Source organism: Dreissena polymorpha, chromosome 12 (assembly GCF_020536995.1).
Source record: "Dreissena polymorpha isolate Duluth1 chromosome 12, UMN_Dpol_1.0, whole genome shotgun sequence".
Lineage (NCBI taxonomy): Eukaryota > Metazoa > Mollusca > Bivalvia > Myida > Dreissenidae > Dreissena > Dreissena polymorpha.
This window is the reverse complement of record NC_068366.1, coordinates 46,711,902-46,733,558: the sequence shown is the minus strand read 5'-3', so window position 1 is coordinate 46,733,558 and position 21,657 is coordinate 46,711,902. Positions and strand designations below refer to the sequence as shown.

The window sequence follows — 21,657 nt, the reverse complement described above, 5'->3', positions numbered from 1 at the left end:
TAGTAAATATAGAGATACGAAGTATTTCAACCCACAAATTAACCATCATTTTCTAAATATAAATAGGGGCATAATTAAAATAGATTGCATGTCAGAGTAAAGGAATTTGGTCAGTGACCTCATGCACCCAAATGACCCTGAACAGTGACCTCATGCACCCAAATGACCCTGAACAGTGACCTCATGCACCCAAATGACCCTGAACACGTGTGTGAATACCTGTAGAAGAATCAGTGATATGGAATTGTTGCGCATTTATCTTAACAAGATTTTTAGATGGTCGCTTAACTACGCGTATCCGCGCAAGAAAGAGTTGTATAATTTATGCAAGAGGTTTGAGTTCTCCAATTATGTTTATTCACATATGGAAACATTATATTAATATCGTGTTAAATGCAATAGTTTCCAATGGTGTTTTATAGAAAAGAATAAAAAAACAATGATTGTATTGTACGTGTCGCGGAGGAGATTGTTTATGAATGATTAAAATAGTCCACTTTCTGCTGCGTCTGCGTGACGTAGTATTTTCGCTCATCTCATTCATAAATCTGAGGCTGGCGATAAACAAAGGGGGGTCCGGGTGAGAATAACGCACTAGTATAAGGTTACGCTTGTTTATATTCACAGGTCTCAATTAATAATACGTTGACCACGAGTTCAACAATTATTACAGGGATACGATAGACAACATAAAAAATGTTTCATTATCGCTGAAACTGAATTTAAAAACATTAAAATATAACAAGAATATTCTCTAAAAAATGTAGTCTTGCTGTTTTGGAATAAGGTTTATAATTTTGGTTTCTAAATAACTTAATTCAAAACAAAAGTATAATTATAGTGTTTTTTACTTGTTAGTCGCATATTTACCGCATTATTATGTGTGTTATAAAGGCAAACCATACATTAGTAAAATTCAATCTGCCTTCGCACATAGAAGGAATGGGTCAATTAGGTGCTGCGTTTCCTTTGCTTACTTTAGTTAGAGGTCAATTCTTAATGTAATAGCAAACACAAGTCCCCGGCTTCAAAGGAATTGCGGAGCGTTTTAAAAGTCGTAGTAGCATGGTATTTGCGTTCAGCGTCCTATTGCGTCACGTGGTTCTTTTTCGCGGGTGTTTTGGCATTCATGATATGAGGCTATTAATAGATGGGCCTGTCGATAAACAAAGGAAAGTCCACGGGCGATAACAACGCAATAGGTTACGCTCTCACATACAACTCAATGACGTAGTACAGGTCGTCAATTAAGGCTATTAATAGATTCGGGAAAAAGTTGACGCTTATTTATATTCTCAATTTATAAAACGTTGAACATAAGTTCAACAATAACTTCAGCGATACGATAGACAAAAACAAAAAATGTTTCATAATCGCTAAACCCGAATATAACAAACAATTTATAATAATAATACAAATGACCTGTTTCATAACCTCGTTCATGCTACTACAGCGGGTATTTCTGGAAAACCTTCTTTGGTTCTCAACAGATAGCGGCGATCTTTTGTATTTACGGGTGCTAGCAACGCAATAGTAGAAGGTTAGTAGAAGGTTTAGCTTGTTTATATTCACAGTTCTCAATACATAGACAGTTGGACATGAGTTCATCAATTACTACAGGCATACTATAGGCAACCTCGAAAATGCTTTATAATCGCTAAAACCGAAAAAACTTAAATATATTATATTAAATATATTTATAACAATAAATATCTTTTAAAAATGTAGTCGGCGTATACGCTGACTTTGAAATAAAGTTAGCAATTTACTTTTCTAAATAAATAAATACAATTAAACAAAAGTTAAACTATTGTGTTGTGTTTTTCACTTGTAAGCTGCATATTCACCGCATGAAATGTGTGTTAGCATTGTCAGACCACACATTAGTGTGAGTAGATAAAAAATATACTACGGGAGAGCACTTCATATGTGTCCTCATATGCCTTGTTATGAGTATCTTTCTTCACTATCGAAATATATCGTATGTTTATATTTGATTTAAACGCAGTTTTCTTTCGACACATTTAAATCACACGTCAATAGCGCCGTCATCCGAAAATGGGTCTTATGTGTTTCCGCAAGCGTTTGTTAAACCAAACATGTGCTTTTGCGCAGTCAGGCCATAGGCGATGCTGTTCGCTTTAAAATCACTCAATATGTTATGTTTCTCCTTACCAGAAGGAGACATAGCTGAGTGGGCTATTTATATGATGGGCGCATATTGAATAAGACCCATTTTCGCATGACGAGGGTCATTACAAATCTCATTGCGAATTGAAAATGCCACATTTAAGAACAATGCTTTTTGATACAAAATTTAATTCAAAATAGCAAACTTGTTAATAATGGCAGCCTATCCACACATTAAGGAATGATTTCCAGACGTGCTGACCAAGTACGGCAAACATTGTGGTATGATAATTAAACGATTTTCTCTTATCGTGACACTATACTATTTCGCTAATGATTGTTTTCTCATCTTGGAGGCGAAAGTGAAATTCTGCGAGATGGATTGTAACGCGTAATTGTTACAGGGCCACAATTTGTGTCGTTTTAGCATACAGAGAGTAGTCCGAAATTCCTTACACTGAACAGTGCTACATCCTTTGAATTGAGCACATACGCAGTGATGTAGCAAAAATTCAGAGGTTGTATCTCGAATCAGCTTATTAAATATTCAAAAATATTCATGCGTGTCTGTTGGCGTTATGTAAAAGTCACTAAGATGAAAACTGAGTAAAACAGCTACGCCTAAAAGCGCATTAGTGCTCTATACCTATGATTATGTGAGCGTTGTTGACACTGTGTGAACTTCTCGGATAACAAGTAAAGCATAAACAGCAATGTTTATATACTTTTATTCCTCCATATACAAGATACGATGATTATTGTATATTTTGAATTTGTATATGGTGCCAAAAATCAAAAGTTTTTTACACGGAACTTTCATTATGAATTTATATTCTTGGTGAGATAGTCATTTGATATTTGATATTTTAGATTAAGTTCTAATTACCATTTTCATCATACTTTCTATGCTTTCAAAACTTCCAAAAAGCATGTTGTTTTTATTTTGTCTTAGTTATTTCTATGAAATAATAAGGATGACAAGAGGGCAATGATGGCCCTGAATCGCTCACCTGACTCATTAAGATCAGATGAAAACTATGACCTCTATTGTCTACACAATGTTTTTCTATGATTTGACCTAGTGACCTAGTTCCTGACTCTAGATGACCCAAATACAATCCCAATCCAGATTTCATCAAGATAAACATTCTGACCACAGTTCATAAATATTGGATGAAAACTGTGACCTCTATTGTCAACACAAGGTTTTTCTATTTATTTGACCTAGATTTTTACCCCAGATGACCCAAATACAATCCCACCCAGATTTCATCAAGAATTCTGACCAAATTTCATAAAGGTTGGATGAAAACTGATCTCTAATGTCTACACAAGGTTTTTCTATTATTTGACCTAGTGACCTAGTTTTTGACCCCAGATGACCCAAATAAAATCCCAACCCAGATTTCATCAAGATAAACATTCTGACCAAATTTCATAAAGATTGGATGAAAACTGTGACCTCTATTGTCTACAGAAGGTTGTTCTATTATTTGACCTAGTGACCTTGTTTTTGACCCCAGATGACCCAAATGCAATCCCAAACCGGATTTCATCAAGATAAACATTTTGACCAAATTTCATCAAGATTGGATGCAAACTGTGACCTCTACTGTCTACACAAACAAATTGTTGACGGACGGACGCACGGACACACGCAGGCACACACAACTGACGCCGGACATCACACGATCACATAAGCTCACCGTGTCACTTCATGACAGGTGACCTAAAAATATGTGTCGGAGATAAACATGAACAGTTGTGGTTAAAATCCCATAGAAACAAGGGCTGTTTGTAAAACATGCATGCCCCCCTATATGGGTTATAAGTTGTAGTAGCAGCCATTGTGTGAATACGTTTTTTGTCACTGTGAATGGTGGTGGTGGTGGTGGTGGTGGTGGTGTAGTAGTAGTAGTAGTAGTAGTAGTAGTAGTAGTAGTAGTAGTAGTAGTAGTAGTAGTAGTAGTAGTAGTAATAGTAGTTGTAGTAGTAGTAGAAATAGTAGTAGTAGTAGTAGTAGTAGTAGTAGTAGTAGTAGAAGAAGTAGTAGTAGTAGTAGAAGTAGTAGTAGTAGTAGTAGTAGTAGTAGTAGTAGTAGTAGTAGTAGTAGTAGTAGTAGTAGTAGTAGTAGTGGTAGTAGTAGTAGTAGTAGTAGTAGTAGTAGTAGTAGTAGTAGTAGTAGTAGTAGTAGTAGTGGTAAAAGTAGTAGTAGTAGTGGCAGTAGTAGTAGAAGTAGTAATGGTGGTGGTGGTGGTGGTGGTGGTGGTTAGTAGTAGTAGTAGTAGTAGTAGTAGTAGTAGTAGTAGTAGTGGTAAAAGTAGTAGTAGTAGTGGCAGTAGTAGTAGAAGTAGTAATGGTGGTGGAGGTGGTGGTGGTGGTGGTGGTGGTGGTAGTAGTACTAGTACTAGTAGTAGTAGTACTAGAAGTAGTAGTAGAAGTAGTAGTAGTAGTAGTAGTAGTAGTAGTAGTAGTAGTAGTAGTAGTAGTAGTAGTAGTAGTAGTAGTAGTAGTAGTAGTAGTGGTAGCAGCAGTAGAAGTAGTAGTAGTAGTAGTAGTAGTAGAAGTAGTAGTAGTAGTAGTAGTAGTAGTAGAAGTAGTAGTAGTAGTAGTAGTCGTAGTAGTAGTAGTAGTAGTAGTAGTAGTAGTAGTAGCAGTAGCAGTAGCAGAAGCAGCATTACAAGACCAATACTTAAGAATGATCAAATGGGAAAAGGTAACCTAGCACTGGCAGTAAATAAGGGGCTCATTTACAGGTCAGATTTGGAATCTCTGCTGTAAAATGAGATTTTGGATGAATTAAAGGGAGGCAAATCTGTAATAAAAAGAACATGCATAAACCGTAGTTGTTTCCCTTGTTTGAACCATGCTAAATCCTTACAAGTTTGGAAAGAATTGGATGAAAAATTTGGACTTTATTGCATAAACACCATTTTCTCAATTCAAGGGGAGGTAATTCTGTACTTCATGGACCAATAATGCTCATTTTTTGTAGGGTTCGTGTCCTCATTAATATAAAGACACTGTGCAAATTTGGAAAGGATCCGACAAAAAATGTGGAAGATTTTTGAAAGTTTTCACAAAATAGGCAAAAACGAATAAACATGCAAAGTTCAACGAGCTCCTGCGGCCATGTTTTTTGACGAATCAAATTTCTTTGAACAACTTTTTCAGGGGAGCCTTCAAAGGTCATCCCTGTGAAATTTTTTGAAAATCTGATGAGCGGTTTCTGACAAGAAGATTTTTTAAGGTTTTTACCATATATGGTCATGGCGGCCATCTTGGTTATGTGATCAAATTTTTTTTAACAGTTCTTTTGTCCCATGACCTAGGGATGCTCCACATGAAATTTAGTTGAAATTGGCTCAATGGTTTAGTAGAAGAAGATGTTTACAAATTGTTTACAGACAGACAGACGGACGGACGGACGCCGGACGCTGAGTGATCACAATAGCTCACCCCGAGCTATCGCTCCGGTGAGCTTATAAAAAGTGCACACAAAACTCGACCTGTGAGCTATGACACACACTTTATAAAGTTGAATGGCGTGTGTTCAAACTTGCGATTGATTTTGAAAAATGAATTGCGTGTTAAATTATGCAATAGCGAACATCTTCAGTGCCTTCAGCGCTTTGATTATAATTACAAAAGGGTCATAATTTTGCATAATTTGCATGTCAGCGTTATGGACCTTTGTCGGTGACCTCACACATGGATCCCGAACACATGTTTGACATTTCAATTGTAAACTTGGTAGTAGATACAGTGATATCGGGTAGATGCATGTTTACCTGATCAGAGCTATGCGGACTATGACAGTGACGTTTTGCATTGAAGTATAATCAGACTATTGCGTGAATAGGCAGGCTAAACACAGAAATCATTACCAATCGTATAATGCTTGTTCTAATATACAGTTTGGAAACAAGAGGCCCATGAGGGCCTGAATCGCTCTACTGGCTGGAATCAATAGGGCTCAAGCCCTTGATAGTATGAACAATCTGAGTAAGTTTTAAACAAACAGACCCAAAATGGGAAATTCATCGCATAAACAAGAAGAAACGTAAAATTTAAACTTCAAATGGCTCCTTTTCAACAATAAGTTGAACAAATTTTCTTCACTCTCAATGAGGTTCTGGCCCTTGATGATATAAAACATCCGTTGAAGTATCAAAAGGATAGAACTTTATAAACAAACAAGGAATGTGTTTGTCGGAAACACTATGTCCCCTTTATTGCTCATTTTCAATAGGGTTTGATACATCATTCAGATAAAGACACTGTGCAAGTTGGGAAATGATTGGATGAAAACTGTGGACTTTATTGCGTAAACAAGTCTTATTTCACAATTTTCTCAAATTCAAGGGGAGATAATTCTGGATTTTTTACTCTGATGTAACCCATTTTAAATAGGGTTCGTGTCCTCATTTATATCAACACACTGAACAAGTTTGAAAAGAGTAGGATGAAAAATGTTGACTTTATCGGATAAACAAGAGAAAGTCTAAGGCACACACACACACCCACAGACAGACAGACACCATGCCATCCCATAAGCTCTTCTGGCCTATGGCCAGTAGAGCTAAAAATGGTTTGAAAACATTTGTTTCATGACGAATCCAAACAAAGTTGCCATTACTTCCACTCTATTCAAGACATAGACGACATGGTACTGGTATGATTCCTGGCATAGAGATGACAGAAGCTGCTAGAGTTAGCCACACAATCACACACCACCACTGTGTCACACTACTAGTATTTAGGTAACAATGTTGATATATGAAATGTGGACACCAACACACAGACTGGAGGCCAAATGAGGTTTTATCAACAAATTACATATAATAAAAAACAAGAGATGTGTTTGTCATGAACACAATGCCCCCTATTGCGCCACTTTGAAATAACATTTCAATATATCATTTGTCAAGTTTAGAAATTATCTCCCTTTTAAAGCTGATTACTTCCCTTTGATTGTATTTTTTTGACTATTTACCTTGAGGAATGACCTTGACCTTTGACCACTCAAAATGTGCATCTTCATGAGATACACATGCATGCCAACTATCAAGTATCTTCAATATTCAAAAAGTTATGACCAAACTTTAACCGTGGGGCACACACAATGAATGAATGACAGACAGACAGGCCAAAAACAATATGTCCCCCGATCTTTCGATCCGGGGGCATAAAAAAATAGTGGCCAAGAAGTAATAAGTTAACATTACATCAGTTTTATTAGCATGTCTACGCAGGAAATGTAGACCCCCTATGAGATGCAAGTGAGAACCGGGTTTTATCTTAATTACTATTATTTAAAAATTAGACCTCAACAAGAAATATGAACCAGCCTATGTGCAACACAATACAATGAGCTGTGATGAGGAATTAGGGAAATACAAGTATACAGATACCACTCTTTGAGGGAAGGCAAATACATGCTTTTTCCTTCACTTTGCTTGCTTTTTTGGTACTTTCTCAGAAGAAAAATAAGTGTAGCTTTAAGTTTACGACTGGAATATATGAGTTTACTTGGCCGGAGCTACTTTGTCTCAATTTTGAGGAGGGAATCTAAATATAATAGGCACTGATCTAGTGAAGGTTGTAATTTAGATCTCTATCAGTGTACCCTACACTGTATAACCTTCTGCCTCATAGTTAAAAGGTTTAATTTTGTTGCTACCACAAAAATGACCGCAATATTTAACTCATAAGAAAATGTGTACAACCCTTTGTGGTTGACAAAAATGTGAGTCAACAATGCTTATGTTTTCACAAACACCAGTACAAAGTGTGTCTTTTAAAATATAAGCCCTTTAAACAACCAATCCTTTCTTTCTCCTCTTTCTCTAAATTTTTTCTTTCAACAACGACTTAAGTGAAAATTGCACCCAATTTGTATTTTTTAAATAGAAGACTACTTACATGGCAGACTGCATAAGCCTGCAAACACTCATTAAATAGTAGAGATAAGCCTGCAAACACTCATTAAATAGTAGAGATAATTACTTAATAATCACCCGTCATACCAGCCCAATACTCCAGAACATCCATAAAATGCCCACATAAGCTGCTACAAATGACCTTCCTAATATCATGTGTGTTGATTAGTGTCCATATTTATCCTTCTCAGAGAAATCTGTTTGCAAATGAAATAGGGATGGCAGGTTCTAAATGTGACATATTTCACCCGCAGGATTTTAAGGACAGAGAAGCAATTTCAATTAAATTTTAGGACCAATGCTTTATTAGACAGACAATAGTTAATGGCTAATTGGTACCACTGTGGCACCCGGATACTGGGAACAGTCCGGACCTGTTAATGGCTCCATGGTACCAGAGTGGCACCTGGATACTGGGAACAGTCCAGACTTGCTCCATGGCACCACAATGGCACCTGGATACTGGGAACAGTCCAGACCTGTTAATGGCTCCATGGTACCACAGTGGCACCTGGATACTGGGAACAGTCCGCACCTGCTCCATGGTACCACAGTGGCACCTGCATACTGGGAACAGTCAAAACCTGCTCCATGGTACCAGAGTGGCATCTGGATACTGGGAACAGTCCGAACCTGCTCCATGGTACTACAGTGGCACCTGGATACTGGGAACAGTCCAGACCTGCTCCATAGTGCCACATGGATACTGGGAACAGTCCGGACCTTGGCTCCAAGGAACCAGAGTGGCACCTGGATACTGGGAACAGTCCAGACCTGCTCCATGGTACTACAGTGATACCTGGATAATGGGAACAGTCAAGACCTGTTCCATAGTTCCACAGTGGCACCTGGCTACTGGGAACGGTCCAGACCTGCTCCATGGTACTACAGTGGCACCTGGGTATTGGGAACAGCCCATACCTTGGCTCCATGGTACCAGAGTGGCACCTGGATACTGGGAACAGTCCAGACTTGCTCCGTAGTGCCACAGTGGCACCTGGATACAGTCCGGACCTGCTTCATAGTTCCACAGTGGCACCTGGATACTGGGAACAGTCCAGACTTGCTCCATAGTTCCACAGTGGCACCTGGATACTGGGAACAGTCCGGACCTGCTCCATGGTACCACAGTGGCACCTGGATACTGGGAACAGTCCAGACCTTGGCTCCATGGTACTACAGTGGCACCTGGATACTGGGAACATTCAAGACCTGCTCCATAGTTCCACAGTGGTACCTGGATACTGGGAACAGTCCAAACCTGCTCCATGGTACTACAGTGGCACCTAGATACTTGGAACAGTCCGGACCTGCTCCATGGTACTACAGTGGCACCTGGATACTGGGAACAGTCCGGACCTGCTCCATGGTACTACAGTGGCACCTGGATATTGGGAACAGTCTGGACCTGCTCCATGGTACTACAGTGGCACCTGGATACTGGGAACAGTCCGGACCTGCTTCATGGTACTACAGTGGCACCTGGATACTGGGAACAGTCCGGACCTGCTCCATGGTACTACAGTGGCACATGGATACTGGGAACAGTCCAGACCTATATCGTTTATTTCAAACTTGCTCAATGTGAGGCTATAGGCCTGCTGCTATATCCTGCCCCTGCGCCATCAAGAGTGGTATCTGTGAGGTGTTATGGAAATGAACATTTACCAGTGTACAGCTCACCATTTCTTTTTTCACTGTCCGCTGGCTTCATCTGCACAGGATGATGCATCTGTAAACATACAAGACACAACAGTGAGACAGGAACAGTCATAGTTATACCAGGCTCCATGTGATAATTGTATGCAGGACATGCAAATACAACAGTGTATTACAATACTGTCATGGGTCAAATGTATTATGAAGCTTTTATAAAAAATTATATGAAATAAGACTCTCTGAATATTGCAGAATCAGGGGCGTAGCTGCTATGAGGCACAGCTGTCCCGGGCCTACAATTTTTTTTGAAACATGAAAAAAAAAGTAATGCTTCAACTTTGAAAAATGCATTAAAATGTTGACCCTATCAAATATCAAAGAACAAGAGGGCCATGATGGCCCTGTATCGCTCCACTGTTTTTTCTTTGCGAAAAAAACGTGTAATGCGCATGGGTTGAAATGTACTCAAGCATGGGACTTTCTCTTTCTATCCCTTGTCCCACTGGGCGCTTATAGTTGGAAGGGTGAGCATTTTTATATATGGAAAAAGTTACTACCGTGTTAACTAAACAGACAAACAAGATGTGTTTGTGAAACACAATGTCCCCCTATACGATGTTTGACCTTGTAGGATGGCCTTGACCTTGACTCTTCACCACTCAAAATGTGCAGCTCCATGAGATACACATGCATTTCAGTTATAAAATTGCTAGCTTCAATATTGCAGAAGTGACATTACATGAGCAATTTTGACCCATATATTTGACCTTGAAGGATGACCTTGACCTTGACCTTTGACCACTAAAAATGTGCAGCTCCATGAGATACACATGCATGCCAAATATCAAGTTGCTATCTTCAATATTGCAAAAGTATTCATAAAATTTGCGATTTGGGCCCATATATTTGACATCTGACCTTGAAGGATGACCTTGACCTTTCACCACTCAAAATGTGCAGCTCTATGAGATACACATACATGCCAAATATCAAGTTGCTATCTTCAATATTGCAAAAGTACTCATAAAATGAGCGATTTTGGCCACATATATTTGACATCTGACCTTGAAGGATGACCTTGACCTTGACCTTTCACCACTCAAATTGTGCAGCTCCATGAGATACACATGCATGCCAAATATCAAGTTGCTATCTTTAATATTGAAATACTGCAAAAGTGTACATTAAATGAGCGATTTTGACCCATATATTTGACCTTTGACCTTGAAGGATGACCTTGACATTTCACCACTCAAAATGTGCAGGTCCATGAGATACATATGCATGCCAAATATCACGTTCCTATCTTCAATATTGCAAAAGTTATTGCAAATGTTAAAGTTGGCGCAAACCAACCAACAGACCAACAGACAGGGCAAAAACAATATGTCCCCCACTACTATAGTGGGGGACATAAAAAGCCCGAAAATTGTTGCACAGGTTCTTTGCTTATAACGTAGGTACATTTATCTCTCCAAAAGATATTGTCGTTCTTTCTATTTCACATATTTTTAGATGCTGAAGATCAAATCTACGCATTTGATTTGAAACAGATTCACAAGACCCATAGGTATCAAAATGCCTTAACCCTTTACCAAACAACACATTTTGGACTTTCCCAATTTGAAAGAGGTTGCAGACGTCAATTGAATTAAAATGGAATATGAAGGAAATGATCAGGTAGGGTAGAAATAATTGTGATAAAAGGAGAAATTGCTCATCAACCCACACATCCCTAAGACCAACAGGCCTGAGAATATTATGATAATCTAAAGATTATTTCTTTATATTTATAAATATGTTTAATTAAGTAATACATTTGACTTCTAAGATCAATTCATAACTTATATTAAGAAAATTATAAAATGGTCAGAAATATATATGGATTGTTGAGCAATTGACAATCATTTCAACAATTCATGATCAGTCATGATTCACAAATGGAACAATGAATCATTAGTTATTAAAAAGCAGCATATACGATAGTTAAGAACATTGCACTTCATTAATTTCAACACCTTCTCTTCGATACAAAGTTTGAGTTTGCCGTGCAGCATCTGTCCGATATATTGACTTTCTTTGAAATAATTATGTTCATGGAAGTTGTGTTTTTAAAATCAATAATATATTATTAAACTGGTTTTAACACTACAAAAAAGACATGAAATTAACATGTCATCCAAAATATTTTCATCCGGATATATGGTCACTTTCGACATATTTAAATAAAACCCGACTTTTTTCAGTTTATAAGAAAAACATTCATAACACATGTTCTTACTTCAATGCCTTTGTAAGCTAAAGTTAAGTCACCATTTGACCGAAAATGGCACTAAATGACAGGTTTTTATCTCATGTTTACAAGATGTTGATGTTGTTGTTGGTCACAGCCAAACGGCCGCAGTAATCTCCACTGGTAAACGTCATATGTTCAGTCTTGTGACCCCCGAGGCCGGGTCAAATTTGAGCCCAGGGGAATAATTTGTACAAATTTGGTAGAGGACTATTAGATATCACTACATACCAAATTTAGTAGCCCTAGGCTCTATAATTAAGAACAAGAAGATTTTTAAAGTTTGCACAAAATAGGCCTTATTTAAGCTCATTTTTGTGACCCCTGGGGCAAGGTCAAATTTGTTCCTAGGGGCATAATTTGAACAAACTAAGTAGAGAACTATTAGACGTCACTACCTACCGAATTTGGTAGAAATAGGCACAATGGTTATGGACAAGAAGATTTTTTTAGTTTGCACAAAATGGGCCCAATAAAAGCATATGTTCAATTTTGTGACCCCTGGGGAACGGTCAAATTTGATCCCAGGGGCTTAATTTGAATAAACTTGGTAGAGGACTATAAGATGTCATTACATACCAAATTTGGTAGCCCTATGCCATACGGTTATGGACAAGAAGATTTTTAGAATTTGCACAAAATAGGCCTTATATAAGCAAATTTTCGATTTTTTGACCCCCCATGGCAGGATCAAATTTGACCCTAGGGGCATAATTTGAACAAACTTGGTAGAGGACTATAAGATGTCACTACATGGCAAATTTGGTAGCCCTAGGCCCAATGGTTATCGACAAGAAGATTTTTAAAGTTTGCACAAAATAGGCCTTATATAAGCAAATTTTTAAATTTTTAACCCCCCGGGGCAGGGTCCCATGAAGATGGGACAAGAAATGTGGCCTCTAGAGTGTTTACGAGCAAATGTTAACGGACAGACGGACGGACGTATGACGGACAAAGACAGGTCAGAAAAGCTCAGGTGAGCTAAAAATGCTAGCTACGCCCCTGAGAATATTATAGGAAGAATTTAATAGGCAAAGAGAGTGATGGCAATTTTCCATGATGCTATTTTAAGGCTGCAACATTATCTGTACATAAGCATCAATGGGAGGTAATTGCTACTAAGGGGAGGGAGATAAATCCCCAGTACATCAGAAGCCTATGTATCAACAATGGCAGGTGTGATAAGGGACCTATCAACAGCAGATACTAGTAGCAGTAGCAGGTGCCTTAATATCCCCCCCAATGATAACATAACCCCAGATTGCATGCCATCAGTAGAAAGAGACAGTCAAATAGTAATGGGCTCCCATACATCAACTCAGTAATGGGCTCCCATATGAGACCAATAACCAGCTGTCAATCAAAGGAGCTGGTAAGCTCACAATCAACCAATAGGATATCATGTGACACACAACTTATCAGTGGCTAATTGCTGCCATTTTGTGTGACAAACAAACAGTGTCCCAGAATTCGAAAAAACGTTGCATCTAAGATTTTGACATTCATGTAAGTGGACTATGTGGAATAAAATTTGAAAAATGCAATAAAAATAACTATACATGATAAATAAAATGAAAAAAAAACTGAAATTCTGAATGAATAATAACTCAGTAACTATTTGCTAAGCTGCAAAGCAACAATCTTATTTAAATGACAATGTGTAAGCATATAAACACGTTACTGTTCAACAATAAAACTTATTTAATTTAGGCTGTCCATACCTGCATACTAAATATTGTTTTAAAACATAACAAACATAAATGTACAGATGTCTTGATTCTCTCTTAAATGTTTATGACAGTACAGCAGACATCAGCGATTTTTTTTGCACAATTGGGAAAAGTACCTGTACCAGCCAAAATTGCGAAAATTGTGTGCGAAAAACCCTGAAATTGGGAAATCTTCATATTGGGAAATTGGTGTATTTGATTTTTTGCTCCCAAATACTTTAACATTGATAACTAAATGTTGTTAAGTTGTTAACATTTTATTTACTTAGCTTCAAGCCATAGAGCTGCATAGGGAAACTTACTAAATGTTGCATTTTATTTTTAAAAAAGTTTTTGTTTTTTTTACAGCAATTGGGAAATTTGTGCCGTTTTCCGGTACTTTATAAAGAAGGAAAAAACTCGCTGGAAATAATACTATGACCTACTCTCATAGATATACCACCTCATATATTAGTCATTATAGGTACTGACCATCCTATAATCAAAATGGTAAATTGGAAGTGACATCGCAATGATCGTCTCTACAGGGACCTTAACAGTTTCAAATTTGTCAGAACTTGTGACACAAATTCCTAACAGAAACAGTTTAATTGGAAAACAAATCAAGATAAGTGTTCATAGGGCAGAGATGCCCCTTCATTCGACTGTTGTCTCAGAACTCCACACATGTGAAAAAACTTAACCATGATCTGAAAGTCATGCAGGTAGACTCACACACTAAAAATCATGTACTATTCTCTGAAGCTTTACACACAAAAAATCACAAAAAGTGTTATTTTAAAGAAAATGTTAAGTTTAAATTTACATGATATATTAAATAATGTATATCTCTCGGTACCTAATCATTGTTCACGTTTCTGTAATTAGCTATAAACAATATTATGATAAAAACATTAGTGTTATATGATATAAGCTATGGTAATAGCAGGCTTTAAATAACATAACAAATGTATGCAAATTTCGATGATTCATGTAATTTCTTATTGAATCTAGTTCGATAAATGCTTCTTCAGAGTTGGGAGAAAATACTAACCACCAGGTTTATCCTTATTATAAAAAGCTAGTCATCTGCAACGATTTGTCACTAAGTCACCTGACAAGGCGGGCAGTTCTTTTGTCAAAGTTTCGTGAAATACCCAGGGAGCCAGTAAAAAAATCTGTTCTGAACAAAGGGCTAGAATTTAACTTTTTTGTTTGTTTCTCAGCCTTCAACATTTAAAGTTGGCTCGTTGGGAAAATATTTTATTGTTATTAATTTAGTCTACAATATGCAATAATTATTAATTAATTGTAATATAATTATATATTTTAATTAATTATAAAGTTGTCTTTCATCTTTTGCATGTTTTACTACAGTCTACCATTTTCAGTGCATAGTAGGTGTCTCTTAGATTTGTACTCAAAATTAAACGATTTTTAAGAATTTCACACTCAAGAATTTTCAAAAAAAAATATGTTTTATGTATTTAAAAAAAAAATTGGGTTGATGTATATTTCTGGCTATTTGTGAATGGGGAAACACAAAAATATTCAAATTCATTTCTGTTCTAACTAAGTGGTTTTTAATGCATTTGCTTTAATTATTTTATAAACAGAAATGAAAATAATTTACATTTTGATATCCTTCTTTCGATTCAATAGAAATCAGTTAAATATTTTTTTCTAAAACTAGAAACACAGAAAAAAGAAACTGTGTTCTTCTGTTATACACATAATTCATTATATTATTCAACGATAAAACATTAAAGGATTCTTATGGCAGAATAATAGAAGAAGTAAAGGTAGAAAAATATAGTTTATTATGTTACATTAACATATACACGTACAGGTGAATTGAATCATGAAACACAAATAAAACTGTAACTGTGTTGATAACTTTAACACTGACTTGAATCTTACCAAATAATACAGCTCCATATTTTTTTTTCAAATGGAACAGCAGTCCAACAGTATGATCCACTGGTGAAAAAATTTACACTTTTCTCTTCCCTATTTGAGGTAAATCCAAAAGCACAACTTCATGCTGTTTCACCATTTACAAATTGAAGATAAAGTTACACCAAAACTAAACTTTAAACAATCCACTCCCAACTGGGCAACAATTAAAACACAGTTAGAACCAGACAACACTAAAAAGCCAAAATGTGCACAAAGATAGGTCAGTTTGCCTATGAATCACAAAATAGCCTGTTGCAGTTCAATGGTGTGCAATTAAAGACGACCTAGACTTTTACGGATGCTTTTCAATTTTTAACAAAAAACCAGTTGACAAAAACACTAAAACAGACTGAACACTGGCTTTGATACCATCTCTACCTAACTTAGGTAGCAATGAAACAGTCGAGCTTTTGTTAAAAACAAACACTGTAACCTAATCGCAATGGACCTCTTCAACTGCTTTTCTTGAGGATGTCAACTCTTTTACACCACTGTTTGTGTGCTACAAACCAAACTTTAAGATTGCTTATCAAATTTCAGAGATAACACTCAAGACGATTCGCTTATTGTTCTTAATCTTTTAAGTATTCTCGTTAAGTAACCAAATAAAATGCATTTAGTTGGAGCTATCTTCCGTATCAGAAGTCTTCTAGATAAAGCCTGTGATAGTCTTGTGTCTACCACAATTAGAAGTTGTTACAATTTATCGCACATCCATAGAGCGCAAACACATAATGTCCTTCAACAGTATGTGTGGCTTCAAGTTTGGAAAATCACATTTCCTGTGAACATGATAATGACATGAGATTTGTTTGCAAGGTAAACAAAAAATGGGGACAAAAAACAATTTAAACTTATCATTTTATTGCGGATGTCGACTATAGATTTTCCTTGAAATTACTACAACAAAATAACCGACACAATATTTATTTAAAGAATATCAATAATATTCATTAAACTTTTAACATTATTAATGATTTAACATTATTCATTAAAATATTAACCCCACAAAATGTACAAGTTTGACAGGAAATAAACACCATACAGGTTATGACTGCATCATGTGTATTGTACCTTCAATTACCATTTAAGCATAATATACTGACTGAATTATAGTATTCAATAATACTTTTTTTCACATGATTCTATAATTATATATTTTGTATACTGATATATAATTGAACAATTCTTGAAATTAAGTATTCTGATTAATATTCTGAATATATGTAGTTAAACAATGATGATGCATTTGAACACATAATATACAGAATTCTTTATTCAAACTGTTTTGTACATTGTGTGCTCGCAGATCCCTGTCACACCTGGCCTGACAAGTCACCGATGTCAACACATATATCTTATTCCAGACCTTTCAATAGTCTCATTAAATGCCTTTTTGATAAAGCATATTTCTCGGAAACAGTTTAGCATTTAACAATATCAGATGAACACACAAGAATTTCTAACCAAAAAACATTGTTTAATTTTCGAGCATCTCTGTACTTGGATTGAACTGTTTCCATGTAAACAAAAGAGTAACTTGTGTCTATAAGAACAGAATAATAATTATTAAGTACACAATTATTAAATGTACTCAGTAACTAAACATCAACAGCTCAGATTTCCAACTAAGAGTTTGTGAATGATTATACAGTTTAAACATAGTGTATTTGTAATATGCAATTAGAACAATTATAATAATTGTTCAGACTTTCAATTACATTTCGTGTAATTTCTAATATGCAATAAAAATAATACTGATATATTAGAGGGTAAAATACACTTCCTTGTAGTACAAGGACAAAAATACCAAAACTTTTTTATTACAGAGTTACAAAGGGTTTTCACATTTTTAAAATTGTATCTTATTGATAGACTTTTATGATGAGAACAAAGTTAACTAAAACTCACTTTGTGAATATGGCCATTATTATACTACAACCATAAGTTTCTGCCCTATTCTAAATTTGTCAAATTATCCGTCTATATTGCCGTGTAATTATAAATGATTGTACCTCTGTCCCAACATCTTCTACAATACTGAAGAATAATGAAACAAATAAACTGGAATCAAGTAGAATTTTCCTTCCCTAAAGCATTTGCTGTGCATCATACCTTAATTCTCATTAAGGACTGCTATGTTAATTATGTTCACATTTCCTGCTGACAATTGCCAATTTATTGTGCAATTCAGGGTTGATATAAATTGATGAGGAACACTGGGATGAGATCTGCAGGCATAAGGGCAGTCATCTAAGAATAACTGTATCAAAATGACCCTGTGTCTTGAAAACCAGTCCTGTCAATAGGACTGTCGGTTCATTATTCGATACTTTAAATAAAGTTAAATTGTTACTTGCTGCAGCATAACAACAATTTTTTTCAAATATGAACAAGAATGTTCATATTAAATTAAAACCAAGACAGTACCATCAATGACCAAATATCCATTACCATATTTCCCACTGTATAGTAACATAATTTATATTATCTTGGAAAAACTCATGGTATCATGATTCTTTTCAATGATTTTTTGTTTGTGTAATTTTTGTCCAAGCAAACCAGCCTGAATAATTATCATCTACAATTTCAATACTAAATAATCAAGCCAGCCAGAAACTGCATCACTGATTCGAGACTTCAAAAAAGGAAACTGCAGTATTTGAAATGCACTTTTATTTAAACAACCTATTAAAGTCAAACTATCACAGAGTGTTTTTTTCTAGTATTGCTAAGGCAACTGATTGAGGATTCTCTGGAAGTAATGGTGAACAATAATTCTACAAGAAGCCTTAAAAAATGGCATAGAATTCACCAATCCATGAGGCTGCTACATAAGAGAGGATATTAGTGAAACATTTGATCTGCTGGGCCTTCCTTGACAGCTGAGAACCGAACATTCCAGAATTTCATTTCCAGAACAAATGAATCATTTGGCTCATTTTTCTGACAATGAGCTTTGACAGAATTTACTAGCTATTATTCTGATACCACTTAGAAAGATGTCCAACCTACATCACTATTCAGGTTAACAAGGCATAGCACATATTGATTACAGCAAGAGGGCCTTCGGGGCCCTGGGAGACTCACCGGAGACCTTATAACCTAACTGGAATTTGCACAACTGAGGCTTCAAATAAACACATTGGGATGACAATGTTGACCAATGGGTCATAATTTAAACAATTGGTGTAGAGGATCAATATAGGACATATCACATTAAACAACATCTGGGTTATATCTTTGAATGAAACTTTAAAGTCTTTTTATTTTATAACAAGAGTGCCAAACTGTCACAAGATACGCCCGTTTTAAGGCTTTGGACAACTTGATAACTTTAAAATGACCCATATTTGAACTTGACCTACATATCATCTAGACACAACTTCTGACCAAAGTTGATGAAGATCTGATGAAAACTACTTCAATTAGAGAGCGGACACCATGCTAAATGATTGAAATGCACTAAGTGACCTAGTTTTTAACCTTGCATGACCCATATTTGAACTTGACCTACATGAAGATATTGTCTAGACACAACTTCTGACCAAATTTGGTGAAGATCGGATGATAACTACTTCAATTAGAGAGCGGACACCATGCTAAATGCTTGAAATGGTTTAAGTGACCCTGTGACCTAGTTTTTGACCCGGCATGACCCATATTTGAACTTGACCTAAACATTGTCTAGATACAACTTCTGACCAAGTTTGGTGAAGATCGGATGAAAACTACTTCAATTAGAGAGCGGACACCATGCTAAATGCTTGAAATACACTAAGTGACCCTGTGACCTAATTTTTGACCCGGCATGACCCATATTCGAACTTGACCTAGATATTGTCTAGATACAACTTCTGACCAAGTTTGGTGAAGATCGGATGAATACAATTTGAAATAGAGTCCGGACAAAGTGGCCCCTTTGAAAATGCACTTATTGACCCTATGACCTAGTTTTTGACCCGGCATGACCCATATTCGAACTTGGCCTAGATATCAACTAGATGCAACTGCTGACCAAGTTTGGTGAAGATCGGATGAATACAATTTGAATTAGAGTCCGGACAAAGTGGCCCCTTTGAAAATGCACTTATTGACCCTATGACCTAGTTTTTGACCCGGCATGACCCATATTCGAACTTGGCCTAGATATCAACTAGATGCAACTGCTGACCAAGTTTGGTGAAGATCGGATGAATACAATTTGAATTAGAGTCCGGACAAAGTGATGCCTTCCGCCCGCCGCCCGCCAAGGGGTTTCACATAATACGTCCCGTATTTTATACGGGCGTATAAAAACTATATCCAAGTGGAAAACTTAAATGTAAACAAACTTTGTTAAAGAACATCATATGATGTTTAAAAGCAAATTTGATACCTTTGGGAATTGCAGTTTCAGGAGAAAATTCTTACCATTGTCATCATCATCTCCATCACAATTAAAGAATATACATCTGCAGCTAAACTGAATCAACTGATATATCATCATCAGAATATACAGATTGTGCTTTGGTGAGATATTAGTCACAGTTAAAACTCAGAGCCAGCAAATATCTGGAGGATTAGCTGGAGAGAACACTGAATTACGTGCTGTCATCCCTGGTTACGACTCTTACTGTAGCAGATATGTCACATTGAAAAGTGCAGCCTTGTTTAGGCACTGTGCCATGTGGGACACTGAAGAGTTCACTGAAAGATAGCATTAACTGAATTCAGAAACTCTTAGTAAGAGCTGTGCTTCACCATGCAGGAATCTGTCTTGATACTGCTGGATTTATGTCACATGCTGCATTAAACAGTATATCATGTCCCTTTGCTAATTCATTACAAGATTATCCAGTAAATATGCTTCGTGTAAAAACCTGAAATACCAGCTATATAATAATATATCTCATAACTACAGACTTAATGCTTAGAGTACAGTGAAAAATAACTTTAATTAAGTACAATGTAGGATGGAAGTAAGCAATAAAATAAAGAAATCCAAACGTGAAATAAGTTGCCCAGCCACACTTTGTACTTGAAATCTAGTCAACAAAGCCTCAAGGGGCGCCAGCGCAAACAGCTAGTAGTAATACTGAAGTCAAACCTGGAACCCTTTTAAGATGGAAATACAATTTTCTAACATGAAAGAGAAACAATTAAAGATAATTACACTCTCTTAAACACACAATTGGAATATTCCCATAAGGCAAATTGTAATAGCAAACCATACAAGCGCAAAATGGGGAAAATGCTTGTCTTAACAGAAATTCTGCAATTTTAACAACTTGTTAGTTCCTTAAGTGGGAAACTGGAGACCATGTTAATTGCATGAAAACTCAAACTACATTGGTAAAAAATGTTTAAAAGCAACCACTATCGTGGACAAAACTACATCCAAATAATTTACATCGTTTTTTTATCATTTAATTTCTCTTTTGTATCAGCAATAATAACATTTCTCACAAAATATGTTGGAAAGCATCATGTTAATTGTAAGAAAGTAACTACGATATTTTCCACAAAAACATACACGTGACCATGACATTATCATAATACATTGCCTAGTTTACACAGCAATAACATGTGTATGTTCATCCAAAACTAATACAATTACTACTATATTATAAGTACCTTCTTTTAAACAAGAGGGCCAAGATGGCCCTAGTTCACTCACCTTTTTTTACAAGGCCTTGTTCATTGCTTACAGGTAGTTGAAAATTCAGTACTCTAGAGCATATTAAATTGGTTCTCTTCTGTTAACTTTTGCAGTTTGAGCATATGATTAATTCTGATTGAGTACTGTCCATTTGCATGGATTTTGTAAGATTTGGACCTCGTGACCAAGATTTACACCCCACATTACCCAATGTCAAACTTTGCCAAGATATCATCAAGAAAAACATCCTGGTCAAGTATCATCATTATTGGACCAAAACTATGGCCTCTAGTGTGTGTACAAGGTTTTTGTAAGATTAGACCC

At 36.2% G+C, this 21,657-nt stretch overlaps 1 protein-coding gene and 1 long non-coding RNA gene across 26 annotated transcripts in view; both read right to left on the bottom strand.

Annotated features, from left to right (window-relative positions):
• Positions 1-21,657, bottom strand: part of LOC127853913 (CUGBP Elav-like family member 2) — a 194,223-nt gene that overhangs the window by 46,664 nt on the left and 125,902 nt on the right. For 20 of the 25 annotated variants that reach the window (XM_052388721.1, XM_052388722.1, XM_052388719.1 and 17 more), the window contains one exon: positions 9,741-9,804. In XM_052388721.1, the coding sequence (XP_052244681.1) occupies positions 9,741-9,804 (64 nt within the window). Of the gene's footprint in view, positions 1-9,740; positions 9,805-15,653; positions 16,320-21,657 lie in introns of those variants that run through there. The other 5 variants (XM_052388716.1, XM_052388725.1, XM_052388741.1 and 2 more) reach the window with 3 other exon arrangements.
• On the bottom strand, positions 19,479-19,994 carry LOC127853916 (uncharacterized). Its single transcript, XR_008036790.1, has 2 exons — positions 19,799-19,994; positions 19,479-19,642 (listed from the first exon to the last, which is right to left on the bottom strand). It is a non-coding gene; the product is annotated as an uncharacterized LOC127853916 (long non-coding RNA).